Here is a 23,542-nt window from a genome sequence, read left to right as displayed (position 1 = left end):
GTATAATGTGTAACAATTTTATATTTAACTGATTTTAGGTTTTTGTGATCCATATCTTATCTTTTCAAAGCAATCAGATTAGAGAAAATTCATTGACGCGTTTTGAACCATCTAGTGTGGTTAATCGCCATGACAAGATGGAGAATAAGATCATGGCACCATATTAAATAGAAAACCAATGTAGAGACCCTTAATATTTTAATGGCTATATTAAATAGTTAGTTTTGAAAAAAAATTAGGATGTTAAAATTGACTCAAGTCAAATTTTGAAAAAGTCAAATATTTAGATGAAGACTAAGTTAGTTTTTTTAATTAAAATATAAATAAGTAGGAATTAAAATGAACTAATAAAATAATATTTAATAATATATAATCAAATATCCATATTGAATTATAGTAAAATTAAATTTATTAATAAGTTATGGTTAGATATTAAGTGAAATATTTAGATTCAAGTATTAAATTATTTGAAATAAAATACTATATAAAACAAGGGCTAGCTAGTACCTACGGCTTACCTTAAATATAGCTTAATGAAATAGAAATTCATTACAAAAATAAAATAACTCATAAAATATTATGTTATTGAATGCCGTCACCAAAAATTAAGAAATATGATTAACTAATATTATTTATATTAAAATACATATATCTATATGTGTGTGTTCTATTTTTATTAATATATATAATTGTCTATAATTAAACTTATTAAAATATGTTTTTATTATAATAATATGTCACTTTAAATGGAAAATATTTTTAAAAAATTATAATTCATGAAAATAGATATAGAAAATAAATAAATAAATCAAAAAGTTAAATAAAAAAGAAATAAAACTAACTGCAAAAAATCAATAACTAAGGAATGGAAGTTACTAAACAACCCATAATAAGACCTCAACCAATCACCTTACAAACAAATAAATTTCAATAATAATAAGAAATAATAAAAATTTAACTCATAATGTTAAACTAAGGATACCCAGTCAAAGGAAAAAGTGAATGTGTTATACCATGCATGCTGCACCTATAATAATATAATATAAATTATTTAGTTTTAAATATGAAAATAATAAATTCAAATCAATTTTAAAACAGGGTCAACACAAACACAAAAACAAAAACAAAAACAAAATAAAAATAAAAACAAATCAACAATAATAAATTTCTTGATTAAAAAAAAAAATCAAATAGATTTTTAATCCAGTATTAAAGAAATAAAAATAAATTTGAAATCTCTCTCAATAAAATTAAAAATAGAGTTATTGAACAATATATATTATATTATTATATTCATTCAATTATATATATATATATATATATAATTAAGGGTCAAATAAACATATTACACAAGAAAGAAATGAAAATCAACTTGAAGAAAATCCACTATTATGACCGGAAAATATGCGTCATAAACATTTTCAACTCAATAAAGGGAAGAATTTGAGAAAGGGCCTTTATGAGAGAAACATCATAAACATGTATGCTATGAACTAAATAATTTTAGTTATTTATATTTATATTCCATGATTAGTCAACCAAGAAGGTTCGAAGTGGATAGAAGTTTTGAAGAGGATATTAATGGTGAAGAATCTTCTCAATGAAAGGAAGTCATGAAGAAGAAATGAGGGCCCGGGAATAAAACCAAACATTGCATTTATAGGATTTTCTTTTAAAAAACAAGGTGATTGGATGCAAATGGGTAAATGAAGGCCTTGCAATAAAACCAAACATTGCATTTATAGGATTTTCGTTTAAAAAACAAGGTGATCGGATGAAAATGGGTATTCATTAGGGATAGTTTTGTGGAGTGGTATAATGATCATTTGCTATAAAAAGTGGTATTATCAAATAAAGGGTGTTATATTAGTAGAGGAATTTCTTTTAAGGGACTAATATGGCCTCTGTCAAGTTCAAATAAAGGGTGTTATATTAGGAGATGAATTTCTTTTAAGGGACTAATATGGCCTCTGTCAAGTTTGTTGTTACTATTGATATTTTTTATGATTTTGAGGTGGAGATAATTGACATGAATACTCCACTTCTTCATCATGAGAGATTAAGAAGAATCTTTCATGAAGAAATATGAAACCGATAACATATAGTATTTGAGGTATAAGGGAGAGAATATTTGGTGTTTTAGTTAAATATGTCATTGAATGGATTGAAGCAGTAGCCAAGTTAGTAGTACCAATAACAAATACGTTATAGGAAATGGGTTGTAAGAATTGAATTATAACATTGCATTTCTTTCAAACAAGAAGGTGATAACTTCATTGTACATGTCAAATTTAGGAAGAGATCATTGAGAAATTATTGAGAAGATACTCAGGTAACTATAAGGAAATTGTGACTATGTTATTTTATGTCAACAAGATTCATATGCATGAGTTTAATGGTGTTGATTAGGAAATTTATGTCGAAGCTACAAATTCCATTGCTGTATATATATTTAATTTATTTGAAATATTTATAAGTTGGAAGTGTAAGAGGTAACAAGTGGTTCCCATTCCCCTACAAAAGTGGAGTATATGGTAGTTTCATAAGCTTACATGGAAGTCACTTGGTTGCTATAGTTATATAATGATATTGGATTTGAAAATTGAAATGTGCTTATTTTTTTGCTACAATTAGAGTGTAGGTGTTTCGATAAAGAATCTAAGTTTCATCCATACATAAAGCAAATTATAAGGAAATTCCACCACATTAGAGAGATGGTGGAGTCTAGTAAGGTAAATACGTCCAAGGATAGGAGCCACCATGATGTAGCATAGTCATTAAGTAATATAATGGACGAAACAGAATTTACTTAGTGTAGAATTAATGTGGGGATTCAATCTTGAGGTAGAAATTTTGTACATAAAAGATGTAAAAAAATCTCTAGATTGCATTTTTGTGCTTTAAAATTATAATTATTTCATAGTTATGTTTTTGATTGAGTAAAGAAATCCTCTACAACCCATACATCGGAGATGTTGTAGTTATGTTAAGTAATAATAATAATAATAGTAATAATAAGTTATGTAGTTATGTTAGGTGGTCGAGAGTGACCGCAGTAGTGGGTTGGTTGATTAAGTGTGATGGTTTAATTAATTGGTGCCCTCAGCTTTCATGAGAGGTGGCCACTGCACTGCCTCCTATATTCGTCTCGATCGTACTATTATCTTAGTACATCAACCAATAAAACCTCACGTTGTTTTGACTGGTTAACCCAACTGATCGCTGCTATTGTCTATATATATGTGTGAACCTCAGTGTCTCTCTAACAGGCTTCCTGCATTAAATAATGAGTTGGAATATTTTATGATAATTACACTTATTGTCTTCCTGCATTAAATAATGAGATGTAATATTTTATGATATTTATGTGAATACATGGAATATTTCAGGATAATTATGTGTATACACATACTAATTGGATGAATATTTTATTTTTAGGATAATTATGTGAATACGAATACAATGGGATGAATATTTTATGATGATTCTGTGAATATAAGTATTTATTCTAGAATAAGGTTTTCATAGTTTTAATATAATTATTATTTATGAATAATAGGAATTTAATTTTTATGAAATATTTTAGAATATTTTTAGTAGTATATATAAATAAAATATTGAGATTTATTTCCAAAATAGTTATGTTTTGTTTTGTTTTTTAAATTATATTGATTTATTAAAAAAACAAGATATTAATAATTATTATATGAAATGAGTTGTGGTTTTTGGCATATGGTATTGATAAGTTATTCCAAAATAGTTATGTTTTGTTTTGTTTTTTTTAATCATATTGATTAATTAAAAATATATGATATGAATAATTGTTATATGAAATGAGTTATGGTTTTTGGCATATGGTATTGATAAGTTATGATATTGACCCATAATATTGTAACACAATTTGTTTACATATTAATAATCTCTATGGTAAAGTAGGGATAATTGGAGATATTTTTTTATATCTAATTATCATGGAAATGACCCTAAATAATTGTTTCCAATCGTGAAAAGTGAAGCATTTTTCATGATTATTTTTAATCGATTAAATAATATATATATATATATATAAACCATAAGGGTTTTAGGATTGAACCCTCGACTTTCTAATTTGAGGGATACTTAACAATGAAAACTCCACCAATTGATCTAACTATTCCAATTTTTTATTATTTGTTTATTTTGAAATTAAATTATATAATTTTTAGTAAAATTAATATTTTATATTTTAATTATATAAATAATTTAAAAAATCTTTAAATTAAGTTAATTTTATGATTAAAACATGTTACTCAATTTCAAATATATTTGTACTTATTTTATTTTAATTGAATGTTCTATTTTTCAAAATTAAGTTATACGGGGAAGGTGAGAGGGTATGGGCTTTGGGAAAAAATAGAGCTTCAATGCTGTTTGGACATTTGTCGAATCGTTCGTTTGAAAACTTTGAAGGGGTGCCGTACTCATTGCTAGGCTGAATAAGATGTATTACTTTCAGTGTCATGTTGAAGAGCGAGTAGTGATGGTATGATATGGTCAAAATCCGCTGTTATAGAGAGCACGAAAGTCTATGTTATCAGCAGCAAAGAAAGTCTATGTTATCAGCAGCAAAGAGGAGATCGAATGGACTCAGGTCAGGGGCCTGTTATCCGGGACTCGTGTCCCTCAGATAACCACATGGAAGAACTGGCTACGGATGCAGCCTGCCAACGGAATGGTAGTACCACAACTTCTGCAACGATGTATTTTTTTACCGCATTGACAAAATTGCGATTTTGATTCCAGCTTTACTTGCCCGTATACTGTGGCATTTTTAACGGAGTAGTATATGACGTTTCACCCTTCTTTCTCATGCGGGTGGTCCACCGACCACCTCCTCGTGGTCCTTTTTCATTATGGTTTAGGCATTTTTTGAAAGTTTTTTTGGCGGATTTTTTGGTCGAAATTCGGCAGAAATTTATTGGAATCGCAAGTTTGATAGCTAGTTTCTGCACAATGAAAGCTTCCTAGGGGTTTTCGAGGGTGCTGAATCCAAATATGCAGTTAAAAAACCATTTTAACTACAACAAATCAAAATTTAACCTCAATTTCTTCCACCGGATTCGTCACCGGGATCTCCAAAAAATCCCATTATAGACAACTCCATGGTTTAAGTGTGATTGCTAGTACACACCATGCATGATGTCACCATGATTTCAAATTTCAACGTTTCTGTTATGGTCCAGCTGTGAATGATGGTACACACTATGCATGATGCCGTTATGCATAATGTTACACACTATGCATGATGCTGTTATGCATAAGGTTGCACTCGCACTATGATCTCAAATTAAGTGTGAGAATAAAATTCCGAAATAATGTCGGAAGATATTTGGGTTTTTTATTTTTCTAATTTACATATGTTTCGTGAGGTTAGTGTTTAACACTTGAAACGTAGCGGTTATAGTTTTTCCTGACGCATGTGCAACTCTACTGATTATGAAGGCAATTATTTCTAGTTTGAAAATGAAAACAATTTCTACTTCAATGCATCTCTTTTTGATATTTTCCATTTGTTTTTTAAGCATGTAAATTTCCAAGTATCAGTTATATTTGTTTTATTTTTATAATTTGATTTGTAAATATGTTTTTTTCTTTAAATTTAAACAATTTATGAGATTCTAACTTGAAGTGATGATAGAACAATATAATTTGAAAATTTCTGCAGATTTAAGGTGAAACACTAATAATAGTTAGTATGAGGGATAATAATAATAAATTTTTTTTGCAATTTTAAAGATAAGGGATAATAATAGATAATAATTGTAAATATTTTTTGCAGCTTTAAAGAGGAGCAATAATAACACTGAATATTATATGCAGCTTATTCACGGCAATATAACACATAATAATAGTAAATATTTTTTGCAGCTTTAAAGAGGAGCATATTATATGTAGCTTGCTCACAGTAAATATTTTATGGAGCATGCTCATGGACAATGCTAGACTTGTTTTTTTTGCAGCTTTGAAGAGGAGCGATAATAATAGTAAATATTTTATGCAGCTTGCTCATGGACAATGCTTGACTTATTTCATGTAAAAAATTTGGCATAATGTTAAGAGTTGGTGTATAGGTATAGTTTCATCAATTTTTTTTTTTTAAATCACCTAAAATCTTCAAACATTTTAAACATATAACCATATTTTTTTATAGTTTTTTTTTTATTTGAATAAATAGCTTTGATACCCTAAGGTGTATTATCAAACTATGAGAAGGTGAACAACCGGAGTAGTCTTTGGTGAAAAAAAGAAGGCACAATGGAATAAATAGCTATGGTTGCCAACTTATAAATAAATATCAAAAACCTCACAAAAACTGTGTAACTTGCAACATGCAAAACATAGATTTCAACAAACAATACTCTGCCAATTAAATTCAAGTGAGAAAACTTTGAAAAATTAACTTGTCACTTAAATTAACGGTAGATCACAATAAGCATAAATTATGATGAAATGCATTACTTAAGAGAATGATAAAAAATGCATTAAATAAAATGATTCTAATAAAAAGTAAAATTAACATTAAATAAGATGGTTCTAATAAAAAATAAAACTATTATTGATCAAACAATAGTTTGATCTTTTAATAAAACCATCTTATTTATTAAATGCTAGTTTGATTTTTTAGTAGAACCATCGAAATATTATTGATTAAATAATAGTTTGTTTTTTATTAGAACCATCTTATTTAATGTATTTTTGATCATTCTATTAAATAATGCATTTCATCATAATTTATGCATATTGTGATCTGAGGTTAATTTAAGTGACAAGTTAATTTTTCATAGTTTTTTCATGTGAATTTAATTGGTTCTCACTTGCTTGTAAAATGTTATACAATTTTATTTTGAATTTTTAAATATATTTTAGGTCATAAGGTGATTCAAAATCAAATTTTGAATATAATCAACATTTCTTTTAAAATATAAATGTTTGCAGAGATATAATATTTGAAATGCAGCAATTTTGATCTTGATTGACATTGATTTAGCTTTGATCTTGTTAAGAGTGCATTTTATTAGTTTTCCACCAAATTAATTTTTTTAACATTTTTTTTTTTATTGATTTCGCTATTATACAATCTTGTAAAAATAAACCAAAGCAAATATATGAATCAAACAAATTGTATAATTTAAAAATTGACTGCAACTCCTTATTTAATGATTACTTAAGAGAATGATAAAAAATGCATTAAATAAAATGATTCTAATAAAAAGTAAAATTAACATTAAATAAGATGGTTCTAATAAAAAATAAAACTATTATTGATCAAACAATAGTTTGATCTTTTTATAAAACCATCTTATTTATTGAATACTAGTTTTATTTTTTAGTAGAACCATCGAAATATTATTGATTAAATAATAGTTTGTTTTTTATTAGAACTATCTTATTTAATGTATTTTTGTCATTCTATTAAATAATGCATTTCATCATAATTTATGAGTATTGTGATCTGAGGTTAATTTAAGTGACAAGTTAATTTTTTATAGTTTTTTCATGTGAATTTAATTGGTTCTCACTCGCTTGTAAAATGTTATACAATTTTATTTTGAATTTTTAAATATATTTTAGGTCATAAGGTGATTCAAAATCAAATTTTGAATATAATCAACATTTTTTTAAGATATAAATGTTTGCAGAGATATAATATTTGAATTGCAGCAATTTTGATCTTGATTGACATTGATTTAGTTTTGATCTTGTTAAAAGTGCATTTATCACCATTATTAGTTTTCCACCAAATTAATTTTTTTAACATTTTTATTTTTATTGATTTGACTATTATACAATCTTGTAAAAATAAACCAAAACAAATATATGAATCAAACAAATTGTATAATTTAAAAATTGACTGCAACTCCTTATTTAATGGTGGCAATTCGCCCTGTACTGAGTAGAAACTTTCATGGACACTGCTTAAATCGTGGTTTCAGGACCAATTGGTGTTGCATAATCTATCCAAGTAGAGCATTCTGAGTCACATAGAAACGTGTTATATGAACATGTTAAAATTTGATAGCTAGTGTAAGTGTCCGTAGTGGTAGGTTGGGTGATTAAGCGTGGAAGTTTAATCAGTTTACAGGTTACAATTTTAGAATTTTCATTATTGCCGTCTCAATCCTTTTCCTACTATGTTCACTGTCTATAGTTTGTTTAGTCTTTTCTTATAACTGTTTCCAATCTTGCAAGTTATTATCAATATTATTTCAACCCTTTCCATTTTATGATTTTTCATTTAAATGTCGAATTCCAAACATGGTATCCTCAAATTTATTAGAAAACAATAACAATTTGACCGATGCTTTCAACTTCAATAAGATGTGGCCACTGGAGATTCATATATCATTACACCAAAGCCATAAAGCTTCACATGGTTTTTTTTTTTTTACCGAAGAAATCAAACCCATAAAACTTTACATGGTTTTTTTCAACTAAAAAAATCAAATCACAATTAAAACAATAACAATTTGATCGATACTTTCAACTTCAATAAGATGTGGCCACTGGATATTCATATATCATTACACCAAAGCCATAAAGCTTCACATGGTTTTTTTTTTAACCGAAGAAATCAAATCCATAAAACTTTACATGGTTTTTTTCAACTAAAAAAAATCAAATCACAATTAAAACAACTTTGGAACATATATAATCTTACCCGAAATTAGACCAGGTGAGGACCAAACCTCCCTCACATAATTTCTGTTATATATTAATCTAATTTTCTAAAGGAGTTGCGAAAGTTTAATGATAAATATATGTCAAATCCAATGTGAGTGTCATTGTGAAAGGCGTAGCTGGAATATTTTTGCACCGAATTCCTGGGTACTTGACATAAATGGATTAGGTATGGAATCTATTTATAATTAATATAACAAATATTTTAATATTTATTATAGTGTAAATATTTTATTATTACAATTATTAATATTATAGTAGTAAAACTACAATATTTATTATAGTGTAAATAGTTTATTATTACAATTATTAATATTATAGTAGTAAAACTACAATATTTATTATAGTGTAAATAGTTTATTATTAAAATTATTAATATTATAGTAGTACGTTGTAGTTTTAGAGGCTTATAAGAGGTTTATAAGGAAATGTTTTGGTTATATTAGTTATGCAATGCCATAGACTTGAATATGGGTACATGCATATTTGTTGAGATAATTGGAATGTGGTAGTGAAGTTTAATGTAGTAACTATATTTAAAGTTAGATTTCAATATTATGTGGGATATTTTTTATTTAAAATTATAGATGAGAAGAAATTGATTTGATATAAAAGTAATAAAAAAAATGTAAAATATATATATATATATATATATGATATTTTTAAAAATAAAATAAGAAAAGTTTTATAGCGAAAACAACATTCAACCAATTTCAAATTTTCAATGACAATTAATTTTATTGCTTTCTAATTTTTGTTTTAAAATAAGTGTATTATGTAATGTTGTTGTTAGTACTTGTTGTTGTTGTTTTTTTTTTAAACATAGAGAATCATTATGGGGGAATCAAATTACTACAAATCTATCTCTACATGATAACATAAATAAATAATTTAACTAGAAAAAAAAATCTTATGGTTAATAAAATATATTGATGGAAAAAAGTTGAAAAAAACTTTATTATTAAAATAAAACTTTGTTATTAGAAGGAATACAACAATTAATAGAAAGCAAACAAGTAATGATTATAGGTTAATAATTATTTATTGTTAAAAATAAGTACCATAATGAATGGAAAAAAAAATATTAATTATTGAAAAATCCATATATTTAATTTAGTTTTGATAATTAATTTATGATTAGATTGTTATAAGAAAAAACCTTGTTATTAAAAAAAATACAACCATTAATAGAAAAAAAAAGTAAATAATGATTATAGGTGAATACATATTTATTGTTAAAAATAAGTATGATAATGAATAGAAAGAAAATATTAATTATGGGAAAATCCATATATTTAATTTTTTTGGATATTTCCATTATTGGTTTTTTTTGAAACAATTTTTAATTTTAACAAATTGATTTTAAACGGCATAAAACTAGTCATGAATCAATCAAAAATTAGAAATTCAAATTTAAAAAAAAAAAAATAAAAATTAATTTCAATTTCTGAAAAATAAATTTAATATTTAATTTATCACAACTTTAATAAAATTTACCAATAACTTTCAAAAATTTAAAAATTATTAAGAGTCAAAACATTTGAACCCAAAAACAAATATACAAAATTATATATGATTTTCAATTTCATTTAATCTTATAATTATCTGTAAATTAAATAATAATTACAATTTACTCTACCAGTATAAAAAATTATATACTATCTTTATTGAATTTTTTATACTATCTTTATTGATAAATTTTTTTGATTAATTTTTAAAATTACCCAATAATATTTAAAAATATATAATAATCTTAACCACATAATTATGTTTGGAAAAAAAACAACACCGACAAATATCTGCCTCCAATATAATCAAGCTCTAAATTTTAATATCTTAAATTTTAAGCTCTAAATTTTAAAATGCTACACCATTGCTTTAAGAAAGTATGGACCGTCTTTAAATGCCCATAATTTTGAAACTGGACTTAGATTTATTATCCGGTTCTAAATCAACAATTTAGAAGGAAGGAAAAATATGAATAATATTTGAGGAACCAAAACCCATTCCATAACTTAGTTGGACGTTGGCACAGTAAATATTATTACAGTTTTACGATTCCCTGCAGATTAATGAATAGTGGACGTAACAGACGCAGTGGCGTTAGCTGATAAGCGGAAGAACTTGTGAAAATATGGTTTGGGTGAGGATCGCGTAAACATGGCTTGTTGGATGGACTGAATCCCAGAACACATATTTGGATGCATCCGGACAGGTTGGAGTTTCCGAGTTGCACATATACGCTGTCTCTATCAAACCCGTTCCACAGCAACCTGTCCTAGTTTGTTCAAACCCTGCAACCAGAAACAACACATTACACTGTCAAATTTGGACAAATTTATAAGTATCCAGGTAGATCGATTCGAAGGATCTATCTGCCGGTCAAACTAGAAGGAAAGAGATTTAATCCATGACCTCTCAGAAAAACAAGGTACTTAGTATCAGAATTAGACCTACTAAAAATGTAGATATACATTTTATTTTTATAAAATGAAAAAACATATTAGGCTAAACCATATTAAAAAAACTTAGTTAATAAAGAAATTAGGTTACGATGAAGGCAAGCGACCCGAGATACAGAATATTACCATATGCACCGGGATGCTGTATAATGTCAAACAACTTGTCATATATGTGAATATAAATCATTGTAAGGCCAGGAAATCTGGGCTTCAACGCCTCTAATAATAATACAATCTTCTGATTAAAAGAAACAGCGACATCATTATACTCGTCAATGCAGGTGTTACCCATCAAGTTATGCATGGTTATTTGTGAAGGTAAACAGCCAAAAGGAGGCAGGCCAATGACAGCAAGTCTGCGTGCACCCTCGGTGTATATACTCTGTCACACACGCATTTCAACGGTGATTTAATATAAACCCAATAAATGCCTAACATCACCATTTATAATTGCATTGACGAAACTATGGATCACCTGTATAAATTCCGAAAGAGAATGTAACAGAAGATCCTGGAACTGCGTTACACTGTATTCTTCACTTAGAATAGGATTCATATAATAATTAAGAGCGAAGTCATTAGTTCCCATGCTTATCCCAAACAGGCCTCCTGATATTATCTTGGTGGCATTAAAAGCGCCAACCATATTCTCAATCCGGCCTTTATACTCCCTGAAATACTCCACTTGTTGCCCCAAAGTTAGAACATTCTGCACATGTTAAAGTTGAAAATTATAGATCTGGAAATTAAATATCTGAAATGAGTTTGTTTGGTAATTAGTTCAAGAAAAAAGATGCACATGTTAAAGGTGAAAATTATAGATCTAGGAATTAAATTTCTGAAATGAGTTTGTTGGGCAATTAGTTTAAGAAAAAAAGATATACTAACAAGAGAGAGAGAGGTAGAATCATAGTATCCAGCTGCAGCAGAAGCGAAGCTGGCGCCTGTAAGCATTTGTTTTCCTTGGAATTGGGGATCCAGATATGCGGGCAGTAACTCAGGAAGACCTGCTAGACCAGCTGTACACAGTTGAAATGGTTAACGATAGCAGCATTAACAAGCATTTCAAAAATATTTAGAAGAGCATTATTCTAATAATTTGTTGGTGTATATCTTTAGGAATTTTGGTAATGACTGCATAAAAAATGTCTAATATATAATTTTGATTAAGATGGGAAATGGAATGGGTGATATCATATCAAAGAATGTCTTAACAAAATGTTAAGAATCACGGTCTATCCAAAACTTTCAGAAATCACCCTCTATCCAAGACCAATAAAAAATTGAATAAATAACTTCACATTAAAAATACATTAACTTAGAAAACACCAAATCACTAGATATCCAAAACCCTGGAAACTTTAAGATAATATATACTTTCCCTTCCTAATTCCAACATTAAAACGAAACTATCAAGTAGGATCAATTTACATTTCAAAATATTTAGAACAGTGTCAGTCTAAAGCTTCATTGCTGTAGTGTTGATTTAAGACAATCTGTAATAGAATTTATGTTACTATCATATGAATTTAGTGTACAGGTTACTAAGTTTTACTTCGAGTCATACATAATATATCTGTTACTAATTTTCCATTAGTAAATCGACCAGTAGGTTTACGATCCGCAAGATCTCTCCCATATGGAGGAAAGTTGGCTTTGAAAATCGTTGCAAGTCCATCATTGTTGCCAGGATCTACAGTGGAATCTCCAAATATGTACGCAGCTGACACTAGTGGTTTTCTGGGGCTAGTCTGTGCTGCGTTCAGAGGCAATAATGCCAGCAGACACGTTACAATACCAATTTTGGCAAACCGTTCCATTATTTCTATTGCTTCCGAAATGCTCAACAGAATAGCTCAGAAGAAACTGCTTAAATCATGATTTCAGGACCAATTGGTGATGCATAATCTGTCCAAGTAGAGAACTCTGAGTCACGTTGAAACGTGTTATATGAACATGTTAAAATTTCATAGTTGGTATGAGTGTCCGTAGTGCCAGGTTGGTTTATTAAGCGTTAAAATTTCATGGTTGGTATGAGTGTCCGTCGTGCCAGGCTGGTTTATTAAGCGTTAAAATTTCATAGCTGGTCTGAGTGTCGGTAGCGCCAGGTTGGTTTATTAAGTGTGGCAGTTTAGTCAATTTAGAGGTTCCAATTTACAACTTTTATTAAATTCTTATTAGGTTCAATCCTTTTCATATTATGTTCACTTTGTACACGCTTGTTGCGCAGTCTCTGTATAAGCTTGTTTCAGTCTTTTCCGATAACGGGTTCCAATCTTGTGGTTGTTATCAATATTATTTCAACCCTTTCATCTTAATAGAATCCCAAAAATGGTCGGCTCAAATTTATTGACAAAAGACACAAATTGATCGATGCCTTCGGTATCAATGAGACGTGGCCACTACACATCCACAACTTTTTTTTTATTTTTTGAAAAAAACAAAACATCCAACACATCCACACATTGTTACGATCGTACTGTTACCTTATTGCTCCAAAGCCATGAAGCCTCACATGGATGGTGTTATAGTCAACCTAATTTTGTGGTGGAAATGCAAAAGTTTGATGGTTCACACATCTCAAATCCAATGTCAGGCTCGTTCCTTAAGCATAGCCGGAATATTTTGCGCCGAATTCCTTGGGTGCTCACTTTAAATGGAACAGGGATGGAATCGGTTGATGATTAACATTAAAAAATAATAATTATGAAAATTATTTTAATATTATTTATAAATAAAATATTGTAGTGTTAATTTTATTGTTTTATAAAATTTTTAATTTGTGAATAGATGATATATAATTTATTTTTTATTTAAAATAATTATATATAGAGAAAAATAAAATAATAATAAGTTATGGGGTATAGAATATATAATGATTGGGTGTATTGTTAAGGTACTCTTTAATATAAAGCTCGTCAATTTGAAAATCATCGCGCAAAAACTAGTGATGTTAAGGGTTAGTGTGGCCTAGGCCAATTGTGGTGATTTTGACGGCTTAGATGTCCCTAAGTCACAGTTTCTCAAGCCAAAGGTTAAACGGGTAGTCATTTTTGTACTCACACAACTTAGTAAACAAAAAAATTAAAATAATAATAATTAAAAAAAAGAAAAACAATTTTATTAAACATGGAGGTACCTTTTTAAAGTTTAACATAATTAAAATGTATACGTCCAAATACAAAATTGGAATAAGAAATATAATATTTCAATTTTCAGATTAATAAAACATATATGTGTGTGTGTGTGTGTTAAGTTTGAGATTAAGTATCTCTAGCATAGTATTCAAAACCAGAATAAAAACTTACGGGATCAGTTCACTTATCAAATCAGTGAAAACTTGACTGCTAAGATCTCAATGAAAGAATCTTGAAAACAACACATAAACTAATTATTTTTTAATGAAAAAACTATTTTTAAGATTTAACACCATGATTCCAAACCAATACAGACAAAATATAAAATGTTTGTTCATCTACCATGTAAAGTTGAATATATCAAAATGACACCAAGTGCAATACATATCAACAACAAAAGACATAATTAATGAGGTTGTAAATGACCTCTAGAGTCCAAAAAAATACTACAAGTTATGGGGCCAGTGGCCTACAAAAGTCTATGTATCAGTGGTCAACATGATCACTCCTCATCATGATCAAACTCATCACCACTACTAGACATAGGATCGTCAACCTAAGCTACATAAACATCATATTGCTCATAGCCTAAGGACTCCTCAGACCCTCTGCAACCTCAGTAGTAGTAGTAGTAGCAACAAAACTAGACATCAAAACTACAAAACATTGCTAAACATAATCACTCATGAAACTCATCATTGATTCAACACTACTAGAAATGGGATCATCAACAAGAGCTACATAAATATCATCTAGCTCAAAATATTTAGGCTTGGATTGCTCAACCTTGTATATGGTATAAATTGAAAAAGTTTAACATGTCTAACCAATGATTTTGTTTTGAGTGAAGGGTTCATCTCCTCAACCTTATAATATGGTAGAAAAAGCATAGCATGCCTAACCAAATGTTTTCCTTTTAGTGAAGGGTACATTTTTGTTAAGGCCATGGTAGAGGATTTCAACAAGCAATACTACCAACATCAACAAAGTTCAATAATCAATGCCACCAACATCAAGGTACTTAAATGACTTCATGATCTTGATCAGATGCCAATCTCATACCCTAACACATGAAATAATCAATTGGAAACATTGCAATCTCCTAAATCTTGAAATCATGAAAACCATTAAGTCTTTTGAATTTTGAGTGATATCTAAAAATGTAGTTTCTCCATATGAAATCCAATAAGGTTGAAACCAGTCTCAAACATCCTTAGTCATTCCATGGTAATGTTAAAAATTTAAGTAAAATGACGAAAATGAAAGATAAAGGAAATGTCACTTTTACTTCAATAATTTAACATTACCATTGATTGCCAACATTGCTAGGTTTGATATGTGTGAGGAAAATGAGAGGGGATACATCCTTTTAAAGGCTTGGAGGGGTTGTTTTTGGAGGTAAATTGCCACTAGTTTCTCTCAAAACTACTTAGAAAAGAAAAAAACACAATCATATTGGGTTTTCAGCCAAGCTAGTAATGAACCAAGCAGTTTATGATGTAATCAATTGGTTTATGGAAAAATCGACTAGTTTTTTCATAAACTGATTGGTTTATGGCAGGTTAATGGAAAACCTTAGCACGCAAATCAGCCCAACCAAGTTTTTCAACCGGTTCATCCCCGTTAGCTAATGAATTAGTCAATTTGATTGATTTCTGGTTCAAACCAACTGGTTTTGAATACTATGATCTCTAGAGGCTAGTGGATAAAGATAAAGAATTTTATAACCTATAACCTCAAAAATAAAGAGAATTCATCTTGTTTTATCATTTTCATAAAATCATGTCATGTTAGAGTTATAACTCCTATTTGTCTTAAGTGTGATGCTTTTTAAGTAAAGGAGTTTGTTCCTAGTCTTTAAGAGGTTGTTAGATCTAATTAGGTTGATAGATATTATCCATTTAATAGATCCCTATATTGGTGTGAGGTTGAGAGATTTTCTAAACTAGCTTATTGTATGATCAAGTAATTTCTCTATCTTGAGAAAACATTCGAGTATTTATATTGTAACAATATTTGATTAATACAAGTGTGCTTAAGAAATATTAATATGGTATTAGAGTGGAATTGGGTTTAACTCCCTTATGTCTAAGGACCCAATATGGAGAATAAATGGTTTACTTGTTTGTTATAGTGTGAAAATAATTTGCCTTTCCACCTATTATGTTGATGTTTGGTGTTGTAATGAATGCTAAAATATGTGTGAGGAGGAGCCACCATTTGACAAAAGGTGCCAAGGTATATATATTTTGAATATCATCAGTGTTGCATTGATTGTAGCAGTGCGTTTTTGGATTAGTTTAAGGCAGAAAGTTATAACAAAGATAAAGTGTATGGTAATTTGTCTATTATAGTAAATAATATGGAGAATTCCATCACGTGGTTGATTAATGGAGACCAACAGATAACGAACAGTTCTCCAAGGAACTTGGGAAAAAGGAACACAACAAATCATTCAATGAAAATGGGGGTGAATAAGTTATAATAGTCAACGTTGGGCCCTCTCAGTTAGTTGTTGTAGCATGCATTGTAGACCTTAGAATTTGTAGTCTCATTCTTAAGCAATATCGTTGCATGGCATCCTTGTGGAAATACTAGATGTACGATTGGGCGATGTTGCAAGGTGACAAGAAATTCTCCAAGCTTCCTATCATACCTAATATGGATGAATACCTTATGTTTCTTACTAGGAACAATTTTATTTCCTACTAGGAAAAATATGCTAGAAGACTTAATATTTAGCTGTAGATTTACGAGTCCTTGGAGTCCACAAGATTTTGTCAAGAGACAAAAAAATGGCATGTCATTGTAAGGTGTTCTTTGGATAATTTTGAGAAGTACCTCGAAGGGTTTCTAGTTATGGCGAAAGGTGAATTCAACAAAAATTTCATGCCAGATGTTCCCAAGTTGAACATCTTTGGAGGAATCACTATCCATTTGATTGATTACAAAAATGAAAAATATTTCGAAGGCAGGAAATTTTTTTTCGTGGGATGAGGATATTATGGCACAAATTACTGTTGGAGCATGTATGTAGTGACACAAGGCCATGGACATCTATCATATTTTGTAATTGGACTCAGGTCCTACTGTGAGAGTGATCATGGACACCAATAATTACCAATAAAGGTACCATTGAAGAGTAGAGAAATTTAAGGTTTCAAACTCATGTGAAAACATTGAGAGATACCATTATGGACATCAGACTGGGGTTTATTATTGTTGACTGGGTGTGATTGGTCTTTAATTAGTGTTTAAAGTTTTAATTGATAAAGCTTACCATGGGCAAAGATGATTGATTGATTTATTTCTTTTTTTTTAAATGTCTTTTAATTTTTTTTCTATGCCTTGGAATCATGAGTAAAATTATAAGGCCTTATTGAGCCTAGTTAAATCAATATAGATATAGATTTTTTTGTTAGATTCACAACTCTAAAAAATGATAGGTAAAACATGGAGATCTAAGACATTCATTGAATGAAGATGCTAAATATTTGGACCAAATTTCCCACATTGTAAGCTACTTCAGAGGAAGATTGTATTCATGTGACTGTGTCATTATCTCTTGCTGATGTATGTAGTAATCCTGCAATGTCTGGTTATGTAAGATCATTGTTATGTCTTTAAAGTAAGAATTTTTGTTGCTAAAAGGGTATCCTAACTATGATATTTTTCTTCGCGAATTATTTGTCGAGCAGTGCACCATAAGACTTGATTGGCAGGTATAGAGAATGTAAGCTTGATATGGTTACATCCGATATCCATAATAATTATCTAGATAACTGACAAGTACATCAGGTGACACCCATGTATCTCAGTAGATCAAAGTAGGCCCATAAGTTTGTTAATTAAGCAAACTTCATGGTCAATTAATGTTAGGCCCCAAAGGTTCCTTGTCAATTTGAGGTATCAGTGGTATGTTTGATTTCTAGCCAGTACAAAACAACAATTCTTTAGATCAAGGGAGGAGCTTGGACACCTTTTTAGGTAAACGTGTGCTATATTATTCTCACTTGAAAAAACCAAGTGTTGGTTGCAGGTTGAATTTTAGGAGAGGAATGATGAGCTTTCTACAAGGAGGATAGAGGTCCTCGATATAATAGAGAGATATTTGGATTTTGTTCCAAGGAAGACATATGTCAACGCTATGGAATAAAATAGTATTGGTTGGAGAAAAAATGTGTACAAATATAAGAAAAAGTGTGAAGAATAATAAAACTAACACATGATCATATTATAATGTGTCACACATTGTAGCAAGTCTATAGTGTCATGTTTAGCTTGATGTAGTGAACCATAAGAATGTATGTACTTGGTATCTCCATGCTTGGAGTCATTGAATTTGGCTGAGTCAGTTGTGACATAAGCCTGATGAGGCATCTATATGCTGATGTAGTTCATGACAATATGAAAATCACTTTGTAAGTGTAAGTATGTGGTAATTTGAAACTACTAGGTGTGATGTGATGAAGTTCGTGAGAGATAGGGAACATTTGGATGGGGAGTCATATAAAGTGTTGTTGTTCCTTAAGAGTGTGATGTAGGAGCATTGAGAGCATGGTTGAGGGTAAGATGACAAAACCCAAAGCATGGTTATGAGTGAATTGAGAAAACCTAGGTTGATGAAGATGGTGAAGCGGGGGGGGGGGGGGGGTGTTGAAGGTACATGTACAAGTATGAGGATATGATGGTTGAATGAACCATATACATGAAGGAAGTGAAACATACGGTAGATTCCAAGTAGGTTTCATCCCTTCCTCTACTTACTTTAAGGAAAAAATTGGGTCCTTTGTTTTTCTGTTGTTCTAGGTTAACCACCAAACCTAGGGGAGATACTTTTGTCCGCAATCGTAAATCTCGCATAACAAGTTGGTGACTCTACTGGGGATCAGTGTATTGTAGTGGTTGTTTCTTTGTTCATTGTGTTTGATTACCTCCTTGATAGAGCTTTCTTGCTTTAACCAGCCAAGACCAGACCTAGGAAGACCTTTCATTTATATTTACTTGCATTTTTTGTGTCGGAACTTGGCTTTCCTTGATCACCGCACCCTCTCGTATAGAGATAGGGTGTTGCAGTGCACCCTAGCCTTCTATCCACATGTGTTGTAGTGCACCCTAGCCCTTTCAACACCTGCTATGATCCCGATTTGATGCAACAAATTTCCTTTTTGTGATTTTCTCTTTGATTAACTTTGTTCTAGTTGGTCCTCCTTATGTACTTTAGTGTGTCTTGGTCTCTCATAAGCCTCCATTTGGTTTGCTTTTGTTTTTGAACGACTTTGATAAGAATTTGTTTAGATTTTCCTTTGTTCTTGTCATTAGGTCATTAGCAAACTAAATTGTTTGATCATAGAGTTCTTGAAATAATTCGTGTTTCAGTCATCATTTTGAATTGCTTATTTTATCAATGATCAGGAAAATATCTTAGTTTTCATCTGAAAATTAAATGGAATCCAATAGAAAAATCTTATGCATCATGCATTGCATATAGGGATTTGATTTTGATTGGAAAAGTGATGTTATAGAGATTGATTGCTGCATCACTTATTTTTTGCATTGTTGATTAATTTATTCTCCCCCTATTTAGTTAGGCCTTTCATTATTAAAAGGAAAATGAAAAGAGTCACTTTTGTCATATTAGTTTCATCATAAGTGTTGTTATCACTCAGGTTGTTCCCAAAAGTTGTAAGAAAGGGAATACGACTGAGGCAACCATAGACCAATCTTTTAGATACAGAATCTAGCCAATCTGTATCTAGAGAGGGCTCTCTCTTTTTGATTTAGCTCTGTTTCTGAAGGTGTTAGGCTAGTTATGAAGTTCAAAGGTTTTGTTTTGAGGTTTGTTGGTGAGATTCAATAGAACAGAGAGGTAAAATTGAAGAGTTCAGTCCATTGGGCATGATGGAGTCAAATGAAACAAGCTTTCTGGATTTGGTTTCTTAACAGAGGATGGCTTCACAGAGCAAGGTAGTCAAATAGGGAACAAATGAAGGATTGAAACAGATGGAATGGGCTCAAATGGGTGAAGGGAAATTAAGAATCCTTCAATATATTGAAGAGGGATAATGGATGATTATTGACAAAGAGCAGTTAAGAATTATTTACCAAATAATCAACATGAAAGAACCAAGAAACAGGAGCAATTAAGAATCCATTGTTTATTCTAATTTTGAAGAAAACATAGAGAACAATAAAGACTAAATACAGAGTGCGATCAAGAAAATTCTGATATTAACCTTTTTCTTTACCATTCAAATTATGAAACATAGATTGATATAGTAAACAAGAAAACTGTAAAACACAAGATATATCAGACTTATTGATCCAGAGGTTGATTTAAGAATTCTGTGACAAGTCCTCTACTTCAATTCTTCATCCAGTAGGCCAGACAACAGTTGGTTCCAACAGCTCTTTATTCCAAAGTTCAATATTACAACAGAGTCTAGGAAATCCACACACACCCAACCTCTCCAAGACCCTAATGGAGGGGGTATTTATACAACAGACTATGTAAAACCTATATCTCATCACAACTATGAGATAATATCTATTTTTCAACTAAAATAGTTTACAAGTAACATAGAAGCGACTTGAGAAAGATAACTGATGTTGTGCTGGAGGCAGGCCTTTAGTGTTTGGCTTGTAGCTGTCTTCTGTAGTAACTTTGCGCCGACTGTTTGTCTTAAATGCTACATTCAATTCTGATCTGATACACTTTAATTCTAAATTGATACTCTTTGACTTGTTTTGATGCTCTTTAATGCTGAACCAACCCCTGCTTACCGCTGCCTGATATTTCACCTAAAATTTCCCTTTTTCCAAGGACAACAATGCGGCTATGGATATCTCCATGGCTGGTATGTTGAGTTCTGTAGAGATTTGCTAAGAAACCATGGTAAATGATGCACTGATAGCCAATTTGTCTGGAGATATCTGGAAAAGGTACCTGTGTTTTCAAAGGAACACTGCATGTTGTAGTTTGAATGGTCGTGAGCCCGTCGGTGTAGCCCTTTCTAGTCAGAGGCAGTTTGAACCTGGAATGTTTGATTTTGTTTGCTTTTATGCTTGGAGCGCGATATACAGAAAAACATAGAAAAAATGATATTTTTACCCTTTTATTGACAAAATGAAGCTTGGCGGCAATTTTTGATTTGAAGGACGGATGACGTCAGCGGGGGTACGTGGCGGATGACGTGGCGGTGATATAGTGGGTGACATCAGCAGAAGGTCAGCGGACGTCAGCGGATGATGTCAGCAAGGGGATGGTGGATGGTGGTAAGTGGTTTCGCACACACCGCTTTTGGGGCTAGGTGGTTTCGAGCCGGGAGGGAGTGAGCAGGCTGGCGGAATGACGCATGGAAGTGGTACGGGGGCAATACCGCCGGTTCCCCGGGAGTTAAAGCTCGGCAGTGGAGGGGGTCGCAATACGATTATGGACCGTTAGATGATGGAGCGGAGATCTGACGGTGGACGATCGTTGGAGATGGCGGAGGTTAATGTGTGGGTTCGACACAATAAAACAATGTTGTTAATGCATCGGGGTTGTTTTTATTGGTTCGCGGGGTGGTTGGTTATTTAATTAACCAGAGGTTAATTAATCCCATTATAGTGAGCAGGGTTTAGGTTATTAAAAGGTTTCAAATAAACCTTTAATCCCTTTTGTATAGTGACTATGGTTATAGCTAACCGGGGAGCGGGAATATTAATATTGCAGGGATTTTAATATATTAATGTAATACGGGAAAGGGTAATGGGGCGAGATTTAAATAATAAAGTTAAAGTTAATATGAAAAACGAATCGAGCGCTAAGTTATAAACTTAGGCTTGGGAAAGAAAGGGGTTTTTTGAGGTGATATAATGTAGTTTTCTAAGTAAAATGGGAATTCACTTAGGCAATGATGAAATGGAATGAGTGGCTTAGTGATATTAAGCAGATCTTAATATCTCTGGGGGAAATTAGTAAATGATTTGGGGAAAGGACATGAAGGGAAATTAGTTATGAAATCTGCCTCGCTTGAGCTGCATCAAAATATTTTCCTTGCATTTGTGATAGAGATAAGATTAACACACTTTTTAGAGACAAAATCAATCACAAGTATGTTTTCACAACACCATCTACCTACCCTACCTACTTGGCCTAGCATTTTTTCTTCTTTCTTGGGTGCACTTAGACTGGCAAACCCTTATCAACTTTTCTTTTCTTTGCATGGTAAGCCTATCTAAGTCTAACCTTATTACTTCCAAGGGTTCAGATTAAATTATTGAGCTCCTTTGTTTCTCTACCTATCTACTTATCTGCCAAGATTAAATAGTTTGGACATATTTTATTCTCTATCTCTAAAACAGGAAATTCAAACATGAACTAGCCAAGATTGAGCTGTTTGGCCATTCATCAATTATGGCATGAGTTAACAAGCTGCACACAATGCTTTATTTGCAAAAATGAAATAGTAGTGGCATTTAGACTTGCACACTTTCCCGGTCTTTCTTTGTTTGGGGTTCATTTCTTCCTTTTTTTCTTTTGACCATTTTATTATTTTTTCCCTTTGATTTTTCTTTTAGCGCATACCCTCCTTACATTTTTGCATCTTTTGATTTTTTTTTATAATATGGAAACCTTTAAGCAAGGAAAGGATGAACATATTATAGAGCCCAACCAGTCAATCATGAAATATGACACCTATTGGTATAGGAGTACAACAGATGTGTTAAGCTGACATTGAGTTTTGAGCCTTGAAACTGAAACTTAATTCAAGATCAACTTAAAATTTACTGAATCAACCTAAGGAGAATTTGTAACATTAACAAAATCACCTAGAGGTCTAGGCTAGCGATGTGTTATGGTGTCGTTAAATGAAGGAGTTTTCATTGTTTGCCAACCTTACAATCTGGGGGTGATATGTCATTCCATGTATGTAAGTGTACAGGATCGTTCTCCACGTAGGAGTTGTCATTGTTTGCCAACTTTACAATCCGGGGGTGATATGTTGTTCCATGTATGTAAGTGTATAGGATTGTTCTCCATGTACCTTTGGGTATATCGGATGATGCTCCACGCATGATAAGTATATGGGAATGCTCTCATCGAACGGTTACACATTAGACAACACTACTACAGACTACACTCCCACGTACTGTCGAGTATATTTTGGGAGTCCCCTATAGGTTTCTATCCATCCATAGGTAACTGAGTCGTCCGCCTTGTATACCGTGATACAATGAACA

The 23,542-nt window shown here is 30.9% G+C and overlaps 1 protein-coding gene across 1 annotated transcript; it reads right to left on the bottom strand.

Annotated features, from left to right (window-relative positions):
• Positions 1-10,821: 10,821 nt before the first annotated feature.
• Positions 10,822-13,000, bottom strand: LOC149156322 (GDSL esterase/lipase At5g22810-like). Its single transcript, XM_089444721.1, has 5 exons — positions 12,748-13,000; positions 12,069-12,199; positions 11,656-11,889; positions 11,307-11,562; positions 10,822-11,012 (listed from the first exon to the last, which is right to left on the bottom strand). Exons 1-5 carry the CDS (start codon positions 12,998-13,000, stop codon positions 10,822-10,824), a joined length of 1,065 nt encoding a protein of 354 aa, XP_089300847.1.
• Between the last annotated feature and the right edge of the window lie 10,542 nt (positions 13,001-23,542).

This window comes from Pinus tabuliformis, chromosome 9, assembly GCF_031772625.1.
Source record: "Pinus tabuliformis cultivar Carrire ecotype Pingquan chromosome 9, CPIR1, whole genome shotgun sequence".
Taxonomy (NCBI): domain Eukaryota; kingdom Viridiplantae; phylum Streptophyta; class Pinopsida; order Pinales; family Pinaceae; genus Pinus; species Pinus tabuliformis.
This window is presented reverse-complemented; position numbering and strand designations above follow the sequence as displayed.